This window comes from Ceratotherium simum, chromosome 24, assembly GCF_057802395.1.
Source record: "Ceratotherium simum simum isolate JZ-2026a chromosome 24, ASM5780239v1, whole genome shotgun sequence".
Taxonomy (NCBI): Eukaryota; Metazoa; Chordata; class Mammalia; order Perissodactyla; family Rhinocerotidae; genus Ceratotherium; species Ceratotherium simum.
In genome coordinates this window covers 4,400,100-4,423,772 of record NC_141923.1, presented here as the reverse complement: position 1 = coordinate 4,423,772, position 23,673 = coordinate 4,400,100, and the positions used below count along the sequence as shown (strand labels likewise).

At 47.8% G+C, this 23,673-nt stretch overlaps 1 protein-coding gene across 6 annotated transcripts in view; it reads left to right on the top strand.

The window, feature by feature from the left end:
- The window catches only part of WDR20 (WD repeat domain 20), a 67,716-nt gene extending 44,043 nt beyond the window's left edge, over window positions 1-23,673 (top strand). For 4 of the 6 annotated variants that reach the window (XM_014790551.2, XM_014790550.2, XM_087447920.1 and 1 more), the window contains 2 exons: window positions 9,401-10,660; window positions 13,290-19,513. In XM_014790551.2, coding sequence (XP_014646037.1) covers window positions 9,401-10,660; window positions 13,290-13,355 — 1,326 coding nt within the window. In that variant the 3' untranslated portion in view covers window positions 13,356-19,513. Of the gene's footprint in view, window positions 1-9,400; window positions 10,661-13,289; window positions 19,514-21,648; window positions 21,768-22,757 lie in introns of those variants that run through there. The other 2 variants (XR_015556053.1, XM_004434267.3) reach the window with 2 other exon arrangements.

Here is a 23,673-nt window from a genome sequence, read left to right as displayed (position 1 = left end):
CAGCACTTGTGGAAGGTGGATTTGGAATGAAGAAAGAGAGAGTGAAGGTAGCAAGAGCAGTGAGGAGGCTCTAGTAACTGTCCAGGTGAGAGCTGAGGGCTTGAAGTAGAGTTGTGGCCAATTTTTCATTCATTTGACAGACCTTGATTACCTACCATGTGCCCAGCACTGGGTCTCCGGTGGCAGATAACACTTGCCCTGCTGTTACTCCTCTCAGAGAGGGGAGAGAGGTGTCAACAATAGCGCACACACACTTACGGCAAATGGTGACTTGTGATGTAAGAGGAGACAGGGAGCCGCAGAGAGAGAGACATGGAGGCCTGCTTTAAACGAGGAGGCAGAGAATGTCTCTCAGAGGAAGTGGTGTGCTTAAGCTGAGCTTCCCGTGAGCAGGAGGCCAACCAGGTAAGGAACTGGAGATAGAGCGTTCATGCAGAAGGGAGAGTGGGCGAAGGCCCTGGAGTAGGAAAGAACTTGGGACTAAGAGAACTGAGAGAGGACGGTGTACCTGGGGAGGGTGGTGTGAAGTGAGGGCATGAGGTTGGAGGGCAGTGCCACTCAGGGTCCTGCTCTGGTTTGCTTCTTCGTCTGAGATGTGGGATCCCATAGAAGGGAGTAAGAGCATGAGGTGGTCGGATTGGTGTTTTTGAAAATTACCCTGGCTGCTTCTTTGAGCCTGAATTGCAGAGAGGTATGAACAAATCTTAGGTTTCTGGCTATTGCTTACTTCACTGGGTAAGACTGGGAAGGAGCAGGTGTTGGGTAATGGAGGGAAAGATCAGAGTTCTGTTCTGTACTTGTTAACTTTGAGGGGCCGGGTCTGTGGTTGGATACATGGATCTGGAGCTCAAAACTAGAGGTAAAAATTTGGGAGTTGTCAGCATGTAACGAGTAATCACATCCCTGAGATTAGATGGCAGGTCTGTGGAGAAAGTATATTAAGAACAAAGAAGAGTGCCTAGGACTAAGCCCTGATTGTACTCTGAGATTCTGGCCATCTTGTCACGTCGCCTCCAAAGGAGCTCTTACAGCAGTCAGTTTATTGCTGTGAAGTTTACAGACTCACAGCCCAGTGGCTAAGAACACAGACCCTTGAGCCCAAATGCCGAGGGTTCAGACACCAGCTCTGCCACTTTCTGCTGGTGGGATGTGGGGCTGTGACTTCTCCTCTCCTCATCAGCTGGAAAATGAGTAAGCACAGGACCCACCTGAAAGTCTGCTGAGGATGTGATGTTTAGCAAAGCGCTGGAGAGCGAGCCCTGGTGAATGCTCAGTCAAGTTCCAGGCAGAGGGGAAACCCAGAGGGTTCTTTCACTGGGACTTAGAAGGAAAGGCTGTTTGGGAGGTGAGATACAGCAGTTTTGAAGGAGAAACACCAATAATTGTCCAGGACAGGAGAGTAAGAGCAGGGCAACTCAGGCAGGGGATCAACATGTGAGGCTGAGGGTGGAGCTGCTTATTACAGCTGTGATGCTCACCTGCCATCCTGTGATGTTCACCCTCCACCGGTCCCACGCATGCGACCGTGACCACACCCTAGTATCGATTACTCGGGCCTTTGCCTCCTTTCTAAAGGTGCCTGGTACACGAAAATAGAGTAAAATGTTTGGATGGATGGGTGTATAGATGGAATGGAATTATAAATTCCAGAAGCCCACCTGAGATTAAAGACAGAGGAAAATTTCTATCTGGGAATCAAGTATATCTTAAAAGGTGATTTTTTCCCCCATTAATTTAAAAAGTAAAGAAATTTAAAATGCTTGTTTATAGAAAAATTGGGACATACAGAAGTACAAAGAAGACGGCAAAACATTACCCATAAATCCCAGTGCTCACTGTTAACTTTACTGTCTTTGTAATTTTTAATTTTTTCAATGAAGCACAACTGTAAGATTCACAGTTTCCATTAGAGGTGCCAGCAACCTTCACCTCCCAGGGTGGCCCCCAATCCGTTCAGTTCAGTTAGCAGAGGCACGCCCTGCTCCCCAGGCCATCCCAGTCTCATTGGAGTACCCGTTCCAGCCAACGAGGAAGGAAAGTACCTGGTCTTTTCTAGCCCCCCTTGGGGAGTGATATCCTCAGATCCCCCGAGTTTTGCTTTCTCCAGTCTCGTAGAGTAGATTTTAAGTTTCTGTTTGTAGCATTCTGTATGTATTTTGCCCTTGAAAGTGTCTACTGGGCCTCTGTTGAGAGTATTTTGGCACATCCAATAATCTGCAGACCATGGAACCTACCTTCATAATGAGAGCTACCTGGAAAGGAGAGTCGCCCTGGTCAGCGTTCAGCCTGTGTGAAGCACCCCGAAGGGGTGAGGAGTTCACTTCTTATTACTAGTGGTTATGATGTACTGGGGAGGAGGATGAACTCAGCCTGTTCATGTCTTTGTAAAAATTTAGGTTATTTCAGGGTTGTATCCACAGAATAGTAACTTCAAAGGATTTTCAAGTACGTTTTGATTATTGGGTAAGACGTAACATCTAAAAAGAACTTGTCATCTTGGCTTCTCTCATTATTGACATGTAATGAGACCCACTGTTCTTTACTTTCTCCTCTCTCATAGGGTTTGAGGCCAGGGCCAGCACACTGGGTAGGTCTAGTCTCCTTTTGGTCTTTAAATCAAATCTGACTGCAGGGCACATCAGAGGAGTGGGCTTGGCTCCTGGGCCCTGTTGCTAGCCCAGGGCTGTATCTTCTTTTTTATCACACCAGCTGCAGGCTCCTCCTGTGCCCAGTGCCCCCAGGAGTTGGGGCGGAGAGCAAGGCCTAGCTTTGCAGTGTCCTGTCCAGTACTGTAACAAAAGAGTGGTTCTGTGCATTTTGTTAGTTTTGTTTTCATTGTTGCTTTTTTTAATCAAAGGAAGGAAATGAGCACATAATGATCTACTCCTTAAAGTTTTAACATTGATAAAAATGACATCTGATCCTCTTACATGGCTTTGAAATACCCTTTCCTTATACTTCCTGAGGGAAGCAGCTCTCTCTAATGCGTTTACGTAATCAAAGCCCTTAGTCGCCATTTTTGCTTGTGGCTGCATTATGGCTTTTCTAACAGCTGCTGTGGTTTTTGAATTGTTTGTTTTAACATTTTTGTTATAAATTAATATCTGCATTATTAAATGCATACTCACTCCCCCCAAAATAATTTTTTCCTGCTTCTCATGTTGATAGTAGTGAAAAAAAGAAAATTAAAAAAACGAAATGATTTAGAAAGCTTCATTTTAGCAATGACGCTTTAATGTGGTTTCAGATTTATTTTTATTCTTGCTTCCTTTTAACTAGTTTAGTTAGAAAATCTTGTGTGTTAATGCCACTAATGACAGTATTTTGCTGTGTGTTTGATTTTCACTGAATTCATATTGGAAATGGAACAGTTTCTCGGGTGTTCAGCATGGGGAACGAGAGGGGCCCCGGTTGAGTACTGCGGAGAGGCATGGGTGTGGGATCCTACTTCAGGGTAGGTGTCTTGACATACAGAAATGGCATATTGATATCCAGATGTTTTTGGTTTTTACAAAAGGGACAATAAAAATGGGCCTTGGAGCATTTTGGAATTCGCCTCTCTTTAATGGAAAGCCCAGTGGCTGTGCCAGGCGACCTAATAGAGACTGCCTTAGCTGCTGAATCTCCCCTGCTGCTTCCCTGCCCTCTTTCTCCCCCAACATCCCTGAGCACCTGCCCTGCTCTCCTCCTCCTTGCTCTAGGGGTTTGCTGGGAGTGGATTCACACTCCTCAACTCCTTCCCACCAGAGCGTCCTCACCTCTGCCTGTCACTGTTTCCCCTCATCTTCTCCTCTCCAGCGCTGGAGCAGGGGGCTTTCTTCTCCTTGATCTCTCCCCGTCCCTCTCCCTGATCCCCCAAACTTGCATCCCTGTGTTCTCCTAAGGAAGCCTTTCTGCTCCTGCTCCACCGGCCCTGTGCCCTGCCAGAAGCAGTCCCTCTCTCTGAGCCCCGCTTCATGGTCTGTAGAACAGAGCTGACCTCAGAGACCCTGTCACATGATGGAGAGAAATTATGATGCTGAGAGCTCTTGGCCTGTGGTGATCACTCACTCGGCATCAGCTCCTGCCTCTCCTCGTGGGACTTCTGGATTTTCTTCTCTGCTTTTCCTTCTGCTTTCCTGATTTTTGTCTAGCTCCCTATAAGTAGGCTTTTTCCAGAGTTTCACATGCTCCTCCTCTTCCTTGCTGCACCTTCTTCCTTGGAGATCTTAGGATGTCACAGATCTGCCTCTCACTGTTCACAGCTGACTTCCTTGTCTTCCCTGGTCATTTCCATTAGCTGCCTGCTAGATGAGGACATTTGGATTTCTCCCCAGCACAGTCACCCCCCCACTCTTTTCTATCACCACCTTCCCAGTCACTCAGGTTCAAAACCTAGGAGTCTCCACACACCCCTTCAGCACCCCCACCTCCTACTCTACCCAGCCTAATCCATTGTTAAGCAGTCCATCCTGCCATGTGCCACTGGTCAAGTTTAAGACCTTTTTGTTCATGGACAATTGTATAGCCTCCTAACTGGTTCCTTCCCATCCCCGCCCCATCTTCCCTTCTGTACCTACTGCCGGGGGATTTCACAGTGTTCTGTCACTTCCCTTTTCAGAAATCTTTCGGTGCCCCCACTGTCTGCAGCAGCACTGCCAGTAGAAATATAGTGTGAGCCACAGAGGCAATTTGAATTTTCTAATAGCAATAGCCACATTAAATAAGCAAAAAATAGGCGAAATTAAGATATTTTATCTACTATATCCAAAATATTGTTTCAGCGTATTATCAATATAAAAATTATGAATGAGCAAGTTTCCATGATTTTTTGGGTCTTCAGAATCCAGTGTGTATTTTACACTCACTTCAGACCAATCACAGTTCAAGCGCTTGGGACTATGGGATTGGGCAGCGCAGGGTTTCAGTGTCATAGCCCAGGTCCCTTAGCCTGGGACTTCAGGGCTCTGAGTCCCAGCTCACGATTCCAGACCTAATTCCCTGCCCCTGCTCAGGTGCTGTGCGCATCCCCAGATCTGCCCTGGCTGTTCTGTCCTGAGCCCTGGTTTGGCTGCCTCCCCGCCCCCCAGCACATAAGTCCTTTCTGCCCCTGCCTCTCTCTCAACCTCCCTGCCCCAATTCTACCCAAGAGCTCCTCACAGGGACAAGGGTTTTGCCAAGGGGATTTTTTCAACATACTCAGCCAGATCAAGGCCCCATTGATAGTGGAGTTGAGCCCAACAGGGAAATCCCATTAGTTAACATTGAACTCTAAGATTCTTTACTTTTTTACTAGACGTTTTCTGGGAAAAAAATATACCCTTATGGTGCAGAAACTGGGCTGCATTCTTTATAGTTATTGAATAAAATGTTCCAGGTATTTGTTTCTTAATTTGAAAGACAGGAGTAAAATGCTTTCTGTTCTCTTCCTTTTTGTTAAACCCAAACCAGCTAATAACCCAGAGCAGTTTAAATTCAATGATGCTCTCCTAACTACCCCATGAGTGTGCCTCCCACCCTGGCCTTGGGGTCTGAGGTTGGCTGGTGCCCTGTTACTGAGAGCCTGTGTGAGTGGCCCTGGCCCTGGTGGACGTTTGTTGGTGGCCCAGAAGACTGCAGCCCCCCTTTGGGGTCCAACGGGCCTGCGTGGGCATTTCCTCTTGCCCCATCTGTTCCATCGGCACTAGCCCCCTTCTGTTTCTCTAGGATGTCTAGGGCTTGGTGTGCTCCTGCCTCAGCTCTCTTGGTGGTTGTTTCCTCTTCGAGGACGCTCTCCCCACATCCTCTCGGCCTGCTGTCTGCCGCACCGCCAGAGAAAGAGGCTTTTATAGGCCCTTGTATTTGAGATTGAAATCACCACGTTCCCCTCCCTCGCAGCACTTGATCTTCTCTCTCTGGTTTGTTTTTTCTCCACAGGACTCATTACCATCAGACCTTTTAAATTTCACTATCTTCTCATCCCACTTGAATGTAAATTCCATACCTGAAGGGATGTGTGTTTTAATCAGTGCTATGTCAGTGCCTGGCATGTGGTATGCATTCAATAAAGAATGAGTGACTACATGAATGAGTGGGGAGTGGGTGAGTGAATGGGAGTTAGGCAAGTGTCTTGACCTCTCGGAGCCTCTGTTTCCTAGTAGGTGATATGGCAGTAATACCTACCTTCCTATGGGGAATCAAGCGCTCTTACATTGCTGATGGGAATATAAATTATCTCCTCCATGGGAGGTAATATGGCAATATCTATAAAAGTTATAAATGTATATACCTTTTGACCAAGCTATTCCACTAGGAATCTATCCTGCGAGATGTATTCATTCATGTGAAAGCCACCATATGTACAGGGTTATTCATTGCTACAGAAATGTCTATCGATGGGGCAGTTTTAGGAAAAACTACAGTATATCCATATAATTGAATATTCTGCAGCTTTAGAAAAGAATGAGGAAGCTGTCTTTGTACCAATAAAGACAGATGTATAAGATGTGTTACCGAATGAGAGAACAGAGGTGCAAACAGTGCCTGGTGTGCTCTTTGGTATGAAGACAGGAGGGTGGATCAATTTGTACCCGTATTTGCCTTGTCCACGAAGACACTCTGGGGAGATAAACAGGAGGCTAATAAGAGGGGTCTGGGGCTCTCAGGGGATCTGGGATGGAGGAAAGGGGTATGAGTAAGGCTTTCGACTTTTATATGAAGTATGAATGTATTACCGATTCAAAAAAATAAAAGCTTACCTTGCGGGGTTATTTTGAGGATTAAAGAGCATGTGTGCAGAGCCTCTTGCCCAGTGTCTGGCACGCAAAGGAGATCCTCAGATTGGAAGTTAGTACTGCTGTCCTGATGTACCTGCCACACACCCAGTTGTGGCTGAGACCTGGGTACCCCCAGATGAAGCATACATGTTCCCTACGCTTGAGCACACGACCTGGTAGAGAAAACCGATGGTATAGAACAAGTGAGAAACCCTTTCCACATTAGAGTTGGATCCGTGGTCCTTTTATTTTTGTGGTTTGCAGTTACTTAAACTGGTGTGCCCAGTTCACAGTGCTGGAGTGTGACTGTGGTGTCTACTTAGGTGCCCCAGAGTGGGCACAGAAGATGGCTCGAGTTTTTGTCTATAAGTTACATCCACGTGTCTGCCTACAGTAGTCTCAGTGCACTTTTTAAATCTGAAATAGTCTTTAAACATGTTTTGTCATCCCAGTAACATTTATTTTAGTAACGGTGCTATAATTATTTATCTTCATACCTCACAGTTGCAGAACAATACTATTTTTACTTGACAGTATTAAAAATTAGAGTTCTAATGGATTTATTTTTGTTGTATCTGTTTAAGCCAAAAATAAGATTTCTCCTAACCATAGTGCTAGAAGTTTTTATGTCTGTCCTTAAAGTTTTCCACACATGACGGAGTAACAGTGAAGTGATCTTGGAAGAACCAAGATTTGATTTGGTTGTGGTGAAATGTGAGGTGCAGGAGTTGAGAGCCAGAATGCTGGGATGAGGACAGTAGCCTGGCTCCTGGCCTGAGTTAGCTTTTGTAGCTGCCTGACAAGGCCACCAGTGGGGAGTGAGCCGGGGCGACCCTTAGACATTGGGTCAGCACGCCAGTCACATAGGTAGAATCAGGAGTGTGGGAATAGCCTGGGCCCAGTGGGTACAGCAAGGTCTGATGGGTGGGGGTAGGCCCCCCGAAAACAAAAGCCCTATCTGGCCTTGCAAGCTACCTCTGTAACCTCTTGTGGAAGAAATGGTGACGGTCTGATGGAAACCCTGCCCAAGTAGCACTGGGCTGTTACGTTGTTGGCGTTAGCAGAGGTCAGGTGCCTTTCAGAGGTAGGTCACCAGGTAGGAAGGGAAAGAGGCAGGGGAAGAAAATGTTAGCTGTGTCCCCAAGGCCAGCGTGCTGCGTGTCTATTAGTTTAAGAGGGCCAGCTGTGCCATCCTGTGGCTGTGAAACTGTGGAGCAACGAGCAGTGACACCTGCTGCTGAGTAACCTTTGCCCAACCCACAGTCCCCAAGCTCCCAGGCCCTGCATGCTGTGCAGGGTCAGGTCCCCACTCCTCCACGGCTGGAGTCATTCATTGGCCACCTACCTTCTGGGGTCTTACTTTTCTGCAACAGCTTGCATGGTTCATTAATCTCTTCTTTGAAAAACTGAGTTTTTTCATTTTCTGTGATTCTCTGTAAAGATGCAGTGCACACAGCAGAGATACAGCAGCGCAAAGCGCACTAGGCAGAAGGCAGCCTGTTTCTCGGCGAGGTTCGCATCAGTGTGCCCCAGTGCCCCTCTGAGGCTCGCATCAGGGAATCTTAACCAGTTAGGTGAGATGGTAGCGTCTGACTCCCCCAGAGTCTGCCGGGCTCCTGAGGCCCCCGGTTACTGGGGGCTGGCAGTAGGGGTGTTGGGCAGTAGGAATTGCTAAGAAGAACTTGAGAGTCTTGGGAACTTCTGGATGGTTTCTGGTGATGTGATTTTGGGAGCAGACAGCCTGGAGAGGGGCGCCCTTGTGGAAGCCGCTGTGCCCATGAGCCCCATGGCAAGGTCTGCGAGCAGGGAAGCGTGCTTGCTGTGCCTTTGGGTGGTTTTATCTTGGCCTTTTGTTCTTTTGGTTTTAAAGGCAAGACTCCTGATCAGTGCCTGTTATAGAAACAGTTGGTCAGTGGACCAAAAATTAGCATGAGGTAGAGTGGCAGTGATTAGGCACATACCCCTGAATCAATTATCTGTTTCTTTTAAACACCACCTTGTTCCAAAGAAGATTTGGAAGCATTGTTTATGAAGATGCACACAGGACAGCGAATCTGAGTGAGGAGGTTTCAGTGAATCCAGGGCTGAGGTAGAGCCTGGGAAGTGTGTGGTGAAGTCCCGTGTGCTGTGGGCAGTGGCTGCACCTTGACTCCCCACCTTGGAGCAGCCAAAGCAGAGGAGTAGGTGTAGCCGGCACGAGACTTACAGTGACGATAAAATGCAGCGAAGCCGGGAGGCATAGCTCTCCTGGCTGTGAGGACTGCAAGATTTTCCTGGGGTCCTCACAGAGAGGATGCTGTGTGTAGGGACAGCGAATCACAGATTCAGACACTCCTAGTTTGAGAAATGAGAGGTGCTCGAGGGCTGCCTCTCTCACTGGTGTGTCCCAGTGCCGGGCACAGTGTCAGGCACATAGTGGGCTCTCAACAGTGTTTATTGAATGACTGACTCGCTCAGTGAAAGCCAGTGGCCTGACATCAAAGTGCAGTTCTAGGAAGTAATTCTACATGGGGCCAAAATGCTGGCTTGGCTAACCATGGGATAGGACATGGAGTGCCCGGCTGGACTCTTCCCTTCTCACTGAGAAGCAGACAAGTTTTCTTGCTGGAAAAGTAGACTTTTAAAACTTCTCCATTGTGATAACTTGTTCTCCTTTGTCTTCACAGAGACTAATAGACAAGTCACGAGTAACCTGTGTCAAATGGGTCCCCGGTTCGGAAAGCCTTTTTCTAGTAGCCCATTCGAGTGGGAACATGTACTTGTATAATGTGGAGCACACTTGTGGCACCACAGCCCCCCACTACCAGCTTCTGAAGCAGGGAGAGAGCTTTGCCGTGCACACTTGCAAGAGCAAATCCACGAGGAACCCTCTCCTTAAGTGGACGGTGGGCGAGGGGGCCCTCAACGAGTTTGCTTTCTCCCCAGATGGCAAGTTCTTGGCGTGCGTGAGCCAGGACGGGTTTCTGCGGGTGTTCAACTTTGACTCGGTGGAGCTGCATGGCACGATGAAAAGCTACTTTGGAGGCTTGCTGTGTGTGTGCTGGAGCCCGGACGGCAAGTACATTGTGACAGGTGGAGAGGACGACCTGGTGACAGTCTGGTCCTTTTTGGACTGCCGAGTGATAGCTAGAGGCCACGGGCACAAATCCTGGGTCAGTGTCGTGGCATTTGATCCCTATACCACTAGTGTAGAAGAAAGCGACCCTATGGAGTTTAGCGGCAGTGACGAGGACTTCCAAGACCTTCTTCATTTTGGTAGAGATCGAGCAAATAGTACACAGTCCAGGCTATCCAAACGGAACTCTACAGAGAGCCGCCCTGTCAGTGTTACGTATCGGTTTGGCTCGGTGGGCCAGGACACACAGCTCTGCTTATGGGACCTTACAGAAGACATCCTCTTCCCTCACCAACCCCTCTCAAGAGCAAGGACACACACAAATGTCATGAACGCCACGAGTCCTCCTGCGGGAAGCACTGGGAACAGTGTCACAACACCCAGCAACTCTGCGCCCCCTCCTCTGCCACGGTCCAACAGCCTCCCACATTCCGCCGTCTCAAATGCCGGCAGCAAAAGCAGCGTCGCAGATGGGGCCGTTGCTTCTGGGGTCAGCAAATTCGCAACACTCTCACTACATGACCGGAAGGACAGGCACCACGAGAAAGATCACAAGCGAAACCATAGCATGGGACACATTTCTAGCAAGAGCAGCGACAAACTGAACCTAGTTACTAAAACCAAAACAGACCCAGCTAAAACTTTGGGAACACCCCTGTGTCCTCGAATGGAAGACGTTCCCTTGTTAGAGCCGCTCATCTGTAAAAAGATAGCACATGAAAGACTGACTGTATTAATTTTTCTTGAAGACTGTATAGTCACTGCTTGTCAGGAGGGATTTATTTGCACATGGGGAAGGCCTGGTAAAGTGGTAAGTTTTAATCCTTAATGCTGCACCAGATCTAGAACTTGAATAGGTAGTGATTTTTTTTCTTGCGGGTGGGGCGGGGTGTACAATGAATGTGAATGACACTTCTTATTCTTAATGTAAATTGAAATGCATCAGAGCCATAATTTTGGATACTGCATGCCATGTAATTCTGAATCATTTGATAATTCACCTTAGAATATTTAAAAAAAATATAATCAAACTAATTGCCAGCCAAGTCAGTCACCCTCCTGGGAGTATATAGAGTCCCAAGGTTAGTGTTCCTGTATTAGACTATTTCGATTTTAGGAAAATCATGACAGTGGGGAAACAATGACTTTAAAATGCTAAAATTAAAATTTCTGCTTTAACTGGAATATTTTTGCTTAACTACTCAATTAGAATATTGTACACCTGATCAGAGTGTGTGTTCAGTATGGATGGCCATTAATTGTCATTTATAGTCCAATTTTTTATCTTAATCATAAAATGTTTAGGAATCTATGAAATTTAACTTTAGGAACAAAGCGTTCAGCAGGGTTGATTGGTATTATTTTTACATTGTTCTGGCAATCCACAGAAAAAGAAGAGCCTTAATTTTTAAAACCCATTTTAGTCATTTTATGACAATTAAAATTGTTTAATAAACATCTTTTTTCAAAGAAGCAGTTTGTAGCACTTTGATTGAGATTCTGTGCACTAAATGAAATATCCCCGTTACTTAGAGCCTGGACAGTTAATTATGAACTGCAGGCTGAGGACGCCAACAGCAGTTGTCAGAAGTGCCTCTTGCCACATAAGCCAAGATCTTTTGTGTCGGATGTGCTTTGCTTATGTTTTTTTCCAACGAGGGAAAGAAGGTTTTGTTTTCTTTTTTTGTTTTTTGTTTCTTGGGGTTTTTTTTGTCAAAAACGCACATGACTGTAGGCCCTGGGTAGACTCCTCCGCTTTGTTTTATAAAGACTGATGGGCTCCCCAGGGTTCAGAGCACCTCCTGACCTTCACTTGTTTGGGTTTTCATTTCCTGCCTAGAGGGGAAGCACAAGTGCAGGTGGCCCCCTTTCTTACCATTGGATGGCAGTCGTGATTCCAGGATCATTCTTGGGACACTGGTGCTGGCGTAGCCCTCGGGCTCTGTCCTCAGTGGCTCCCTCTCAGAGCACCTCACCCTGGGGCCCTGGTGGCCTGTGGCTGCTCAGGAGCCGCACTGTAGGGACTCCCTCTGTGTGGGGAGACCCGGCTGCTGCCGCGGGAAACTGTAGTGTTTGATTCTAATTCGTCATGATCCTTATCAGCTGTGGGAGAAGTTTCACATTCCAGTTTTCACAATGGATGAGACGGTTCTTTGAGCTATATATTTTATGTCAAGATGATGATTATCTTATTTGTTAACTTATTTTGGTCGTTTAGATTTGTTTTTCTGTTTTGCACACCTTTGTAATTAAATATAGAGATATTGATAATTTATCCTGGTTTGAGTAGTGAATGCAATTCAGCAAAGTGAAGACCTGGAGACTTTCATTTCTCTGCAGCGTGAGACTGGTTGATGGAGCAGCAGCTCTGGGTGCTCTTAATGCAGCCCTGCCAGGAAGGCCAGGCTGCTGTGCCAGGCCTCCTTCCCGCTTCTGCACGTGTCACGGCTGGATCCATTCACTCTGTGCCCACCGTGCTCCTTAATGCGAGTGGTTTCTGTTAGCTGTGATAGCAGTGGCAGTGTTCTGCCGTGTGAGAACCACGGTGGCCTTCCAGGTGCATCTTCCCCGTTTATGCATCGAGGTCCATGGGAGTGTTAATGTCCTGTTTACCTTTAAGATACGGTCCTTTCTTCCTAAATGTTAACTGATCTGAGGTAGCCAAGACAGCCATCCTTGTGGACTGTTTCAATGTTGGAGGCTAAATTGGGCTGTCAGATGGAGAGTTTAGTAACCAACACTCCATGTGTGTTTTTATGTACCTACATAGTTTTAGAAATTCAGTTTCAAATGCTTCTGAGGCATTGAGTATGCAGTTTCAAAATTCAGGACTTTGTACTTGGCCTAGGTCAAGAGTGGCTAATTCCAGGTAAGTAGCGTTTTTGGGGAAGCTTACCTGACCTTTCAGTCCTGAGTGTATTGCTCATTGCATTACTGGCAGGAAAGCCATGGACGCGCTCCCGTGGGGCCGACATTTGGTTGACTGGGCGCTTCCTGGTTCCTTCCACCCTTTAGCATCCTCAGCTGCACCAGCTGTGATAAAGGAGGGAGTGGTCAGGTGCACTGACAGGGTGACTTACCTAGGAGGCAGTCTGTTGGTGGAAAGGGGGGTGTGTGGGGGAGGCAAGATGAGGATATTGTTTCCTTAAAAAACAAGTTCTGAAATTGCTGATAGAAGCCTGTGGTCTCTCTCTCCTCTACCATCCCTACCCCTGCCCCCACCTCCAGTTTTAAAAACCATGGTCGTGTCACAGATTGGGATTTGGGGCTGGTCACAAATCTTGTTCTTCCAGGTTCTGCTGGTGAGTGTATCCTTAATGTCTGTCTGGTACCCGATCTGGGGCCCCCTTGCTGCGTGTCAGGTGCTGGGGAGGGGCTGCACGGCCCAGGCTGCTCCCCGTCCGCTCTGCCCTCTGACGCCTGCCCCCTTTCTTTGACAGCCAGCAGAGCACTTCTCCTGCAGTCAGGAGGACAGAATGCAAGGTGTTCTCCAAGACCAGGACTAAAGTTGCTGGCAGCTTGAGAAGAGGGCACTGGAGAGGGGTGGATGGGCGGGCTCCTCCCCTCCTCCCTCGGATTTGCTTCTGACTAATGGCTCCTGCAGACCTGGGATGGGGAGGAGGTGGGGAGCCTCAGGGGGGTCCTGATCTCAGGTATATAAGGCACAGTGCCACGATGCTCCCACAGTGGCCACTAAGGGAAATCTGGGGAGCGTTTTTGTAGTTTTCTCACCAAACTTTGAGCTTCCTCATTGAAATTTTTCAAAGTTATTCAGCTTAAACATTATCCTGAGCAAGAATATCTTTTCTAACCTAACTTCTGGAATAAAACAGCTGTTGGCAAGAGGAGGCTGTTACTACTCGGTCAGCAGGACTTTTGCGTCGTGCGTGGAAGTGCATTGATGAAAAGCGCAGACAGAAGTCAGGTGCACACAGAGCAGCACTCGAGTTCCTCTCCCTCCCAGCGAGAGGCGCCGCGGCCTGCAGCCTGCATGCCGTGACAGATGCCCTCAGAGGGCACGAGCCAGGCAGTGGTGGTCCTCTCTGCTTACCCTGCTTTGGTTCGCCTCTTGTAAACCTTCCGGGAATTCCAGAAGCCAGGGTATTGCTGTGACTTTGGTGAGGCAGGCTTCTAAGCCCACTGGCCACCCAGCCCCAGCCCTGCTCTGAGATCCTCCTCTTATTCAGGGACAGGGGAATGGAAAATACCCGGAGAGGGCTGGAGGAGAAGCCTTTGGAAAACCTTTCCTTCTTTTAAAAGCAAATTTGTAAGAGAGAGTAGGCAGACTCTTTAAAAATAACCAGTAACTTTGGGTTCTAAATTTACTTAAATAAATACTGGTAAAGAATCTTAATTTTGTCTTTTGTGCTGATTGAACCTTCCAGCGTTTTTGAAGTATCCTGTGAGCAATTGGCTTGGGACTAAGGATAAATGCCTTATGGTAGAAAAATGGAGGAGTGGAGGAAAAACAGAAATAAGCTATAACAGTTATTGTCTCAGACATTCAGAAACTATGAAGAACAAAATGTGGTGAAACTTAACCAGTTTTTGTGGGCGTGTACACGTGTCCCAGGTGGGACTCAATATGCTGCTCCACTGTTTGGCTTAACACCCAAGTCCTAGTGGCAGATAGCCAGGCAGCCACTTCTCCTCGATTCCTCCACTTCCTGTGCTGCATCTTGACTGTTTAAGATATTGCCAAGGATTGAATTTGTGGTGAAGTTGGTGAAGCTGTTTTATCTGATATCTGCACCTGTGTACAAGGTTCTCATCACCTCTTGCCTGGGAGGGAGATGTTTGATTTCTTTGTTGAGGAAGCTCAAAGTATGAGGGGGAAAAGCCAAAGGGTTGCGGGGCTGGAGAAGGAATCCTCTGGAAAACCCAAATGCCACGTTTTCTGTATCTGACTGTCCGAGGAAGAACTAGAAGCAGAGTTCAACTGTGGATTTTCCAGGGAACATGCACAGAGCGCAGCACCCCGTCTCATGCATGAGGGCTTGTCCCAGGGTGACCAGTTGATGGCCCCTTACACCGCCCCACGCATAGGTGCATGCGGCGAAGCAGTTGGCCTCTGTCTGTTGTTCTGGGTGTGTCCTCTGTTGGGGTGTCCTTCCTCAGCAGGGAACCTCTGCATGCATGTGTAGGCCTGAAATGTAACCTGGAGACGCTCCCGTCCTGGGAACACAGCAGGGAACAGTGGGCAAGTCCCTCTCCTTGTCCAGAGCGTGCCCGTCACACGGGGCTGCTCGGGACCATCCTCTGTTCAGGTCTTCAAGGGGCTCAGCTCCACGACCCCAGTGATGGCCAATGAGAGCAGAGAGCAGTCTGGGGAAAGTGAAGTCCAGGGCTCGAAATTGAAAAGCATGTGTCTTTAGCTGTTCCCTTTGAAACCCAGACCCCAAGTTCAAACCTGTTGAAAATACCCCTCCAGGAGAGGGAAACTGTCCCATTGGTATTGACTTTTTATTCATTGCTGCACCTGTTACATGAACTTTGTGTCATGGTTAAATTGCTGTCTCAGTTTAAAAGTATAAAAAAAATTTCTGCATTTTTTATTTCTGTATACCTAAGTTTATTAAAGATTGCTATGTTAGGTGACACTGTATAAAATTGTATGAATATTTACCTTTAGTGAAAATCAAAAGTAAAATTCATATGTATTTCCTTTTTTACATTTTCATCTAATTTCTTGACAACTTGAATAAATTTCAGAAGAGCCTTCCTAACATGAAATGTTGGTAAATTGAGTTCTTAACTGTTGCAATAATTATTGAAGCTTTAATATCAGTATTGTTACTTTATCATGTTAAGGAAGTCATATTTCTGTTTTACTGCTGTGATTTTTAGTTGTTCCCTCCTCACTGTCACAGCCAGAGACTGACTACACACTTGATATTCTGAAGCACTTTGAGGTTGTCCTCTGTATACTGACATTAAATAAACGTGTAAATGAACTGTAAATGTAGATAATTTTCAATAGCCATTTTCACATCTAAGCTTTAAAAAATCTCAATGAACCAAAAAAGAAAAGCTTTTAAATGCTGTAAAATTAAGGGCCTCGTTAATGTTTATAGAACAAACAGCCACAGGAATTGCTACCTCTTATTACTGATTCTGAGTTTTTCATAATTAGAAACTTACTAAGTGAAATGTTTGTTCTGAGTATTAAAGGTATTGTTTTATGTGACCCTCATCCAATTTGGGGAAGGACTGTTGATTGACTTTTCAGCCGAGCTGTGCGAAGGTTCCGTTTACTGAGAATGCTGACATTCTGAAGTGGTCCTGGGCTGCACGCTGCCTTTGGTGAGCACAGACTCAGTATCCTGGATGCTGGGCGTCCAGCATTCTGTTCAGCCACCCGCCAGCAGCTGGGCGAGTGGAGAAGAAGCTGGGAGGCTTCTATAGGAGCTCTTTTCCTGGGGAGAGTTGGTTTTTCTACTCAGTCTTACACAGTTTGCTTCAGGCTTTGCAGTTGCTGTTGAGGTTGTCCTGCCTTAGATGCCAGGCCCTCAGGCTCCGGGGCAGAGAGGGCCGTGGGAGACAGTCCATTTAGAGTGGAAAGAATTAGTGATTTGTACTGTCCTGCACCTCTGCCCCTGAATGCTTTAAGGCAAGGATTGCAGGCCTAGACCTGAAAGTCCCCGCCAGAGGTTTTGAGGTAAAGGTAAGCTGGCCCACGACAGAGCCCCTTGTCAGGCTCTGGTGCTCCCACTTAACTGTCACATCCCTGCTGTTTCGTGAGACGTCTGGCCCTGTAGCTTGGGGCTGGCAAGACCTCTGGAAGCTCCCTCCTGGCTGCCTCTCCTCATGGTTGACGGCCTGCTGCTCAGCGATCTCTAGAGGGTGGTCTCTAGAATCTTCTTGACCATGCTGTCCTCCTGAGCCTCCAGTGCTGAAGTGTGTGTGATCTCGCCTTTGACTCTGAGCTGCCAAAGCAGAAGAGATGGTCAGATGTTCCGCCCTCAGAGTGACCTCCTCCGACCTACTGCCACAGGAGCAGTACATGCTTTTTCCTTAGTGTTGAGTTGATTTTAAGCCCTAAACACTACCAGGTTGACAGCAAGTTTAAAAAACACACACACAACATTTTCATCTTTTAAAAATAACTAGCCCAGGGGCCAGCCCCATAGCTTAGCAGTTAAGTGTGCGCGCTCCGCTACTGGCGGCCCCGGTTCGGACCCCGGGCGCGCACCAATGCACCGCTTCTCCAGCCATGCTGAGGCCGCGTCCCACGTACAGCAACTAGAAGGATGTGCAACTGTGACATACAACTATCTACTGGGGCTTTGGGGAAAAAAAGGAGGAGGATTGGCAATAGATGTTTGCTCAGAGCAGGTCTTCCTCAGCAAAAAGAGGAGGATTGTCATGGATGTTAGCTCAGGGCTGATCTCCCTCACACACACAAAAATAAAATAACTAGTCCAGTCTTGGAAAATGGTTCAGTCCTCCATGTATGGCTGGCTGTTGAAAGAAAGAATCGATTTTGGACCAGTGGGTCTCTTGAAAGGGACGGAACATTTAGGGGCACTCAGCCCCCCCCGCCCCCTTAATACCTGGTGGCCTCTAAACTAGCCTTTTGTTTTGGGTGGGGCCAGCACGGGTAAATCCTTGAAGTGATTCAAGCTGGAAAGGCTTTAGGAAGACATAAGAGGGTCCCTTCCTCCTGTCCCACAGAGCAGGAGGAGGATTTCAGAGCCACAGCCGGTCACCCAGAGAGGGCCTGAAGGTACAGGCGGGTGTTTCTTTCCATGCCTGGTTCTCAGAGGTTCCATGCCCTTACCTGTTTGTGACCTAAGAAATCTTTTTCCTAGATATATGAAAAGAGCAGGATCATTTTCTCTGGGTGACTTTTCTCTTTAGAGACCAAGTTAGTGGCCTCGTTGGGGGAAATGAGCCACCTTCAGTGTGACCTGGCATTGGGCAGGTCGAGGCTAGCAAAGGGACATGGTCAGCTCCCCAGCAGGAGCCAAGGTCTTAGGCCCAGGACCTGGGGCAGGGAGGGGTGCACATGCTCGGGGAGTGGCCCCAGGGAAGCTCCTGTGGAGTGGGCACCCTCCCCTCCTGTAGGGACCGAGGCTGTGCTCCACCCATTTCCAAAACCTGCTCATTTAGTCTGGGGACTTGGGCCTCACGTGCCTTAGAATGAAATGGTGGCTACTCTCTCCAGGGTTTCTTTGGTTCTTTTATGCGGTGCTCTCGGTAGTGTGAGTAATGGGATTCTGGTGGATGGGTTAAGGAGATGTGTCCATAGCTAGAAATGTTCCTGGAGGAAGGTAGCTTGGTGGTATTTCTCATCATTTTCGTAGCATCTCTAAAGGGGCATCACTTGACAAAAAATATTTACCTCTTCGTTTCTAACTGAGATGAGAGAATGCTGGGAGCACCTGGCACGGAGCCTGGAACCAGACCCTCAGGGGGTCACTGCTCTGGGGAAGGTGCTGGGAGCCAGAGGCCAAGCTTCCGGGGAGGCTGATTCGGTGACCTCTCCAGCATTCAGCCCTCGAAGCCCGCGCCAAGCTCCTCTCATGGCACTTTTCTACACGACCTCAAGAGAGAAGCTTTAGTCGGTCTCTCTGCAGTAAAACCTGTCCCTGGGGCCTGTGTGCATGTCGCTTTTGTTTGGGATGGGGAGGGCGACTTTGAGAGAGAGGAATGACCAGGCTTTAAGTAATGCCAGGGGGATGACTCGATCAATTCACAGGCAGCCCAAACTTGCTGATCTCATCCTACGACTACCCCCTCAATGTTCTGAGGTCTCCAACATTTACAGGCGAGTCAGAGGTAGCTAGGGTCAGATGGAGAGGCCCGCCAGGACTTCAGGACAGGCCTTTCTCAGAAGCGGGGCTCTGTGACCCCCACAGTCTTTTCTTGCTGTCAGAGGCTACAATCTCAGTAGCACCCACCAGCACAGACATGTTCCTTTGTTGTAAATTGTTTTTTAACAAAAATAGTATTTTGCCTGTACATTCTTGTGAAACAAGGCTTAATTCCATTAGGTTAGTATTATAATCAAACCCAACTAAGAGCTGGAGTATTTTATCACTTAATTTTCAAATGAAATCTCTAGCAGGAATAAAATGGCAACTCTAGTTAGAATAGAACAACTTATTAAATATTAGATTCAAGATTTGTCACTATTCCTGTAACAGGCTTCCTCTCTGGGGGCGCTAATAAGACATTATGCGGATTCTCGGCAGGAGAAATCTTTTGCTTGATCAGTATTTGTAAAGCTCTTAATTGCCAGCTGTCCGGTGTCTGGTGGACAGACCAGCAGTGACCACACTGCTGTGGACGACTGGAAGCAGCAAGGTCATGTTGGGCGTTCTCCATCAACCCGGGCCTGATCTTGGCTCACTCCTCCCCGTGAGAAGTAAGCAAGGAGGATGCAGTGAACAGCATGCCCGCCCTCAAGAGCAGGCCGAGTCGGGCAGCGGGGTCACTGTGTGTTTGACACGGATGGCAGGTAGGGGAGCAGATCCTCCACGATGAAAAGTGTGCCCCATACTGTGTTCTTATGTTAAGATGTCCAGCTGGGCTTCCTCTTAAGAGCAGTCTGGAGTCTTTGATGGAGGCCTGTAAGTGTGTCTTCTCCAACTTTCTCTTTCATCACGAAATAACCTTTAAAGCACAAGCTTATAGAAATAAAGTGATGTGTCACATTTAATTTTCTTTTGAATGGCAATGTTTTCTCCAGTGCCGCCTCCGTCCCTAATAGCAAAGCTATTCCTTCTCCAAGAAGTGAACAAGTGTCAGGTCCACGTCCCACTGGCTGTAACAAGGCCCAACAGGGTCCTGGCCTGCGTGCTGGGTGCTGGACGGGTGCCAAGCTGATCCTGACCTGAGGCCCCTTGCCTGCCTACCCCGGGAGCATTAGTCCTGGGCCATCCTCTCTTCACCCACCGCTGACCTGTTAAGGCCTCACCACGTCTGCATATTTCAGACCCTGCCTGACCCCCCACCCCAGGAACACCCCCAACCCACAAACCCACATCTGCATGTGCCAGGAGCTTGGGCCTACGGGCCCTCTCGGCAGGTGTGCTGGGTCAGTGCCAGAGAACTGGAGGTCAAGCCATCTGGTCCTTAATCCACTGTTCCATCCGCTTCTGTCTTTGCTTTGGTAGAGGGGCTCCTTGACTGAGCACCCCAGGCTCCTCTTGGGTTCTTCACCCATGGCCAGGCCTAACATCCCAGGCTCAGTGCCCGAGGGTCAGGACCCCGAGTGTGCATCCCAGGGGCATGTACTGCACAATGTCCCTTCTAAAGTAATTGTTCCCCAGGGTTGACACCAAAACCCTGTTAACCAGAACCCCTGGTTCCCTGGACATTTGGTGATTGAGGGTGTATGTGAGTATGGACTATGGACGCTGAAAGGAGGCAGTTTGAGGGTGGTTACTTGCTGAGATGACCTTCAAGATCTCTTTCGAACCTAAGCCTCATGGACAGTAGGACAGCGAGGGGGCCCAGGGGTTGTCCTAGTTGGCTCCCCGCTCCTGTCACAACTGGGATTAGGGCTTTAGCCAACAGAAACCGGAGAATGAGTGCATTTATTTTGTAAAGAAGGAGAGTTGGGGTCCTCCTGCGGCCCCTGAGGATTGGGTGGCTTTTCAGGCCTGGGGAGATGGTCAGCCAGCAGAGGCAGCATGTCCCTACTGACATCAGGACCCAGGAAGCCAGTTCCCATGCCACTTCTGTGCCTCAGCACCCGCCCTCCCACAGGACTGCAAGAAAAGGGGCTGAGTCCTCCAGGGGTGTCACACACAGAATGGAAGAAAGTCTAAGGCAGGGGAGGGCATGAGGTGGGATGGCCAGACCTGCGCTGTCCACCATGGCAGTCACGAGCCACCTGTGGCCACTGAACACTGGAAATGGGGCCAGTCCAAATTGAGATGTGCTACACAGCATACCTCAGAGGCTTCATACGAAAAAAGAATGTAAAATAGGTCAATTTTTACATTGATCACATGTTGAAATGATAATATGAGATATATCAGGGTAATAAAATATTAAAATTAATTTCACCTGGTTTTTAAATTGTTAAATGTGCTACTGGAATTTTAAATTTCATAGGTGGCTTGCTTAATCCTTGTATTGGACAACGCTGGTCTGGATCCCGCCTTCCCTGATGCGGGGGGCAGTGCCTTTCTTAGAGCATCCTTAGTGTTCATATAACTGCGGTCATCATTCTCTGAAGTGCTGCAAAGTGGGGAGGCAAACCCTGTGGGTTAAGAGAGAGGCCTCGTGAGGATGTGGCCTCTGCATCTTTGTCCCCAGCCTGGATTGCGGTTCTCCCTTTGCAGGGAAGAGCAGAGTCCTTTTCTCTTGGAGGAGAAGGGGGACCTCTTCACTTTGTAGATTTGACACTGTTCCTGGACATCCCATGGCTCAATTCGGAAACCACGTCTTTCAACTGCATCACCCGTAAACCTTCAGGCCTGTCTGACTGTGAAGGCAGAGCAGCCTCCCGTTCGAGGTTTCTTCACTCCAGACTGTCGAGGGCCTCACTGCAGCTCGGGGGAGGGCAGAGGCTGTTAGGAGGAAGGTCTCAGCAGTTCTCACTTGGCCATCGCTCGCTGCTTCATCCCCGAGGCAGTCAAACAGCTGTCCTCCCTCTGTGGGCCGGCGGGCCAAGGGGGCGTGCAGCGCTCAAGAGAGCGCTCCTCTCCCCAGGGCTGGGCGGCCAGAGCCGTCCCCTCCTGTCTGCTGTCTAGATTTCATCCCAACATCTGGGTGGGTTTGCGTGAGAAGCATGGAGCATGCTCTTCACCAGAGGAATCCGAACAGGGTTGTGTTCCTTTGCAGGAGTAACCCCTGGATCCGAGGAAAAGAGCTCCTATAGATTCTGAGCAGGGGTCAATTGCTACATCCCATTTGCCCTTTGCTTCCTGTTCTTGTCCAGATTAACAGATTTCAGTTTTAAGGTAAGAAACCGGAGATAAGATGACTTAGAGTGGGACAGCACGTTTCCCAGCTTCCTTCCAACAAGGTGTGGGCAAAGCTGAAGGTCAATTTCAGATTGTCACCCCTCATTGAATCCACACAAGTCGCAGCAGTGTTTGCTTAAATGCTTGTCATGTGTAAACAATACTAACCGATTGAAGCGCTTTTCAGGATAGCTTAAGAATAAGCTTGTGTTCATAGAACTGAAAATTTGTAGCTTTAATGTTGCACTATTGTAACCTTAACATTATTCTTAATAAATGAATGCCAAACTGTCATGTACAAACGTGCATCCCAATAATAAATGCAAAGGAATGTAAGTGCTCTTTGCCGGATAAGGGATCAAATATGCTCAGGTTAATCTGAGCTCACGCCTGCACTGCAGAAATCAGTGCGAGCCTCCCACCTCTCAGTAGGAGCCACTGGAAGGGACAGATACACCTCCTACTGGTGCAGGGAGCGGGTCAGCTCCAAAACCCCGTCCCAAGGCCGCTGCACCTGAGGAGCAGGCCTGGGCTTTGTTCTGGGCCCCCCACGGCCCGGATCCTTCTTCTCCTATCTGCTGGACCCTGTTTGCTGGCGCTAAAGTGAGAGGGCTCTCCGTGGCCCTGACCTGCAGCCCTTGGGAAAGGCGTGAACGGCCCCCTGGGAGGTGCCCCTGCCTTTGGGCCAACCGCGTCCCGGAGAACCCAGGCCCCGAGAGAACACTTTCTCCCCCAGGCCAGCCCTGCCCAGAGTCTTACACTCAAGCCAGGGGCTGAGTTCAGTGGATTCTGGTGCGTTAGGAATGTCATGCAATGATCTGGATAGGAATTAAATAGATGAAAATGGAGGATTTGGTAAAACACTGGCTTCCAAACTGACAGAAGTCTAATTTTGATCGTGGGAAACTGCTGGAAAAGGATGAGTGACTGTGACTTTCTCCGCTGCCCAGGGTTTTGCTGGATTAATGTAAACTGCTTTGTTTGCAGGGTTTATTGTCATCCCAAAACCAGGCCAATTCTCCAGGTGGAACTGTAGTGTAGCGACCCCACTACTCGAAAATTCTCACCCCGACACGGTCTTGAGGGAGTGACGACAACGGAGCCACGAACTGCGCCTAAGCCATGAGCGCCAGACACCTCGGGAGGCCGGTGTCCCCCAGAGCCTGCACCAGGGTAACGTGGAGCAGGGGCTCGCTCGGCATGCCGGCCTCCGCAGCGCACCCAAAGAAGTTGTTTCCATTTTTAAATCATTCTTTTGGGGCTGCAGTAAAAAATAAGAAATGATATTTTCTTGCTTTTTACTCTAAAATTTAATGTAAAATCTCATATATATATACATGTGTGTGTGTGTGTGTAAAGTATATACAGATATACCTAGTGTAAAATAAAATATTTCTTGAACAAGAAATCTCCTTAAATTCAACTGTTATAAATAGTACTTCATTCTGTTTGTTTTTGCACTGATTTTTTTATACCTTAGGTGGTCAGAAAACAACCTGGAATGCACTCATAAAGAAAGTTGTTACTTTCTGACTTAAATATGTAATTCAGGAAGACAGATGCTGCAATCATAGATTTTTAAAAATTGTTTGCACTTAAAATAGTTTAATGCTGTTAGAAAATTACTTTGAATATGGGTATAATGGCCCTCCAAGGTGTGGTGTGAAAATGCCCTTTTTAATCTGTTAACATTTATTTTAATACTATTGTTTCCAATGCAATCAATTCTGTATTATATGTATAAATGTAATCCTGCTATTGGGGGAAATGGTTACTTCACTAGTAATTTTCATCAATTAAGAGTGATATTTCTAATTCACGAAGAAAATTAATATTAAAACTATCTTGAATATACCATTTATCTTCTGTTAAACTGGCTCAATTTTTAATGTAATTTTTTTGT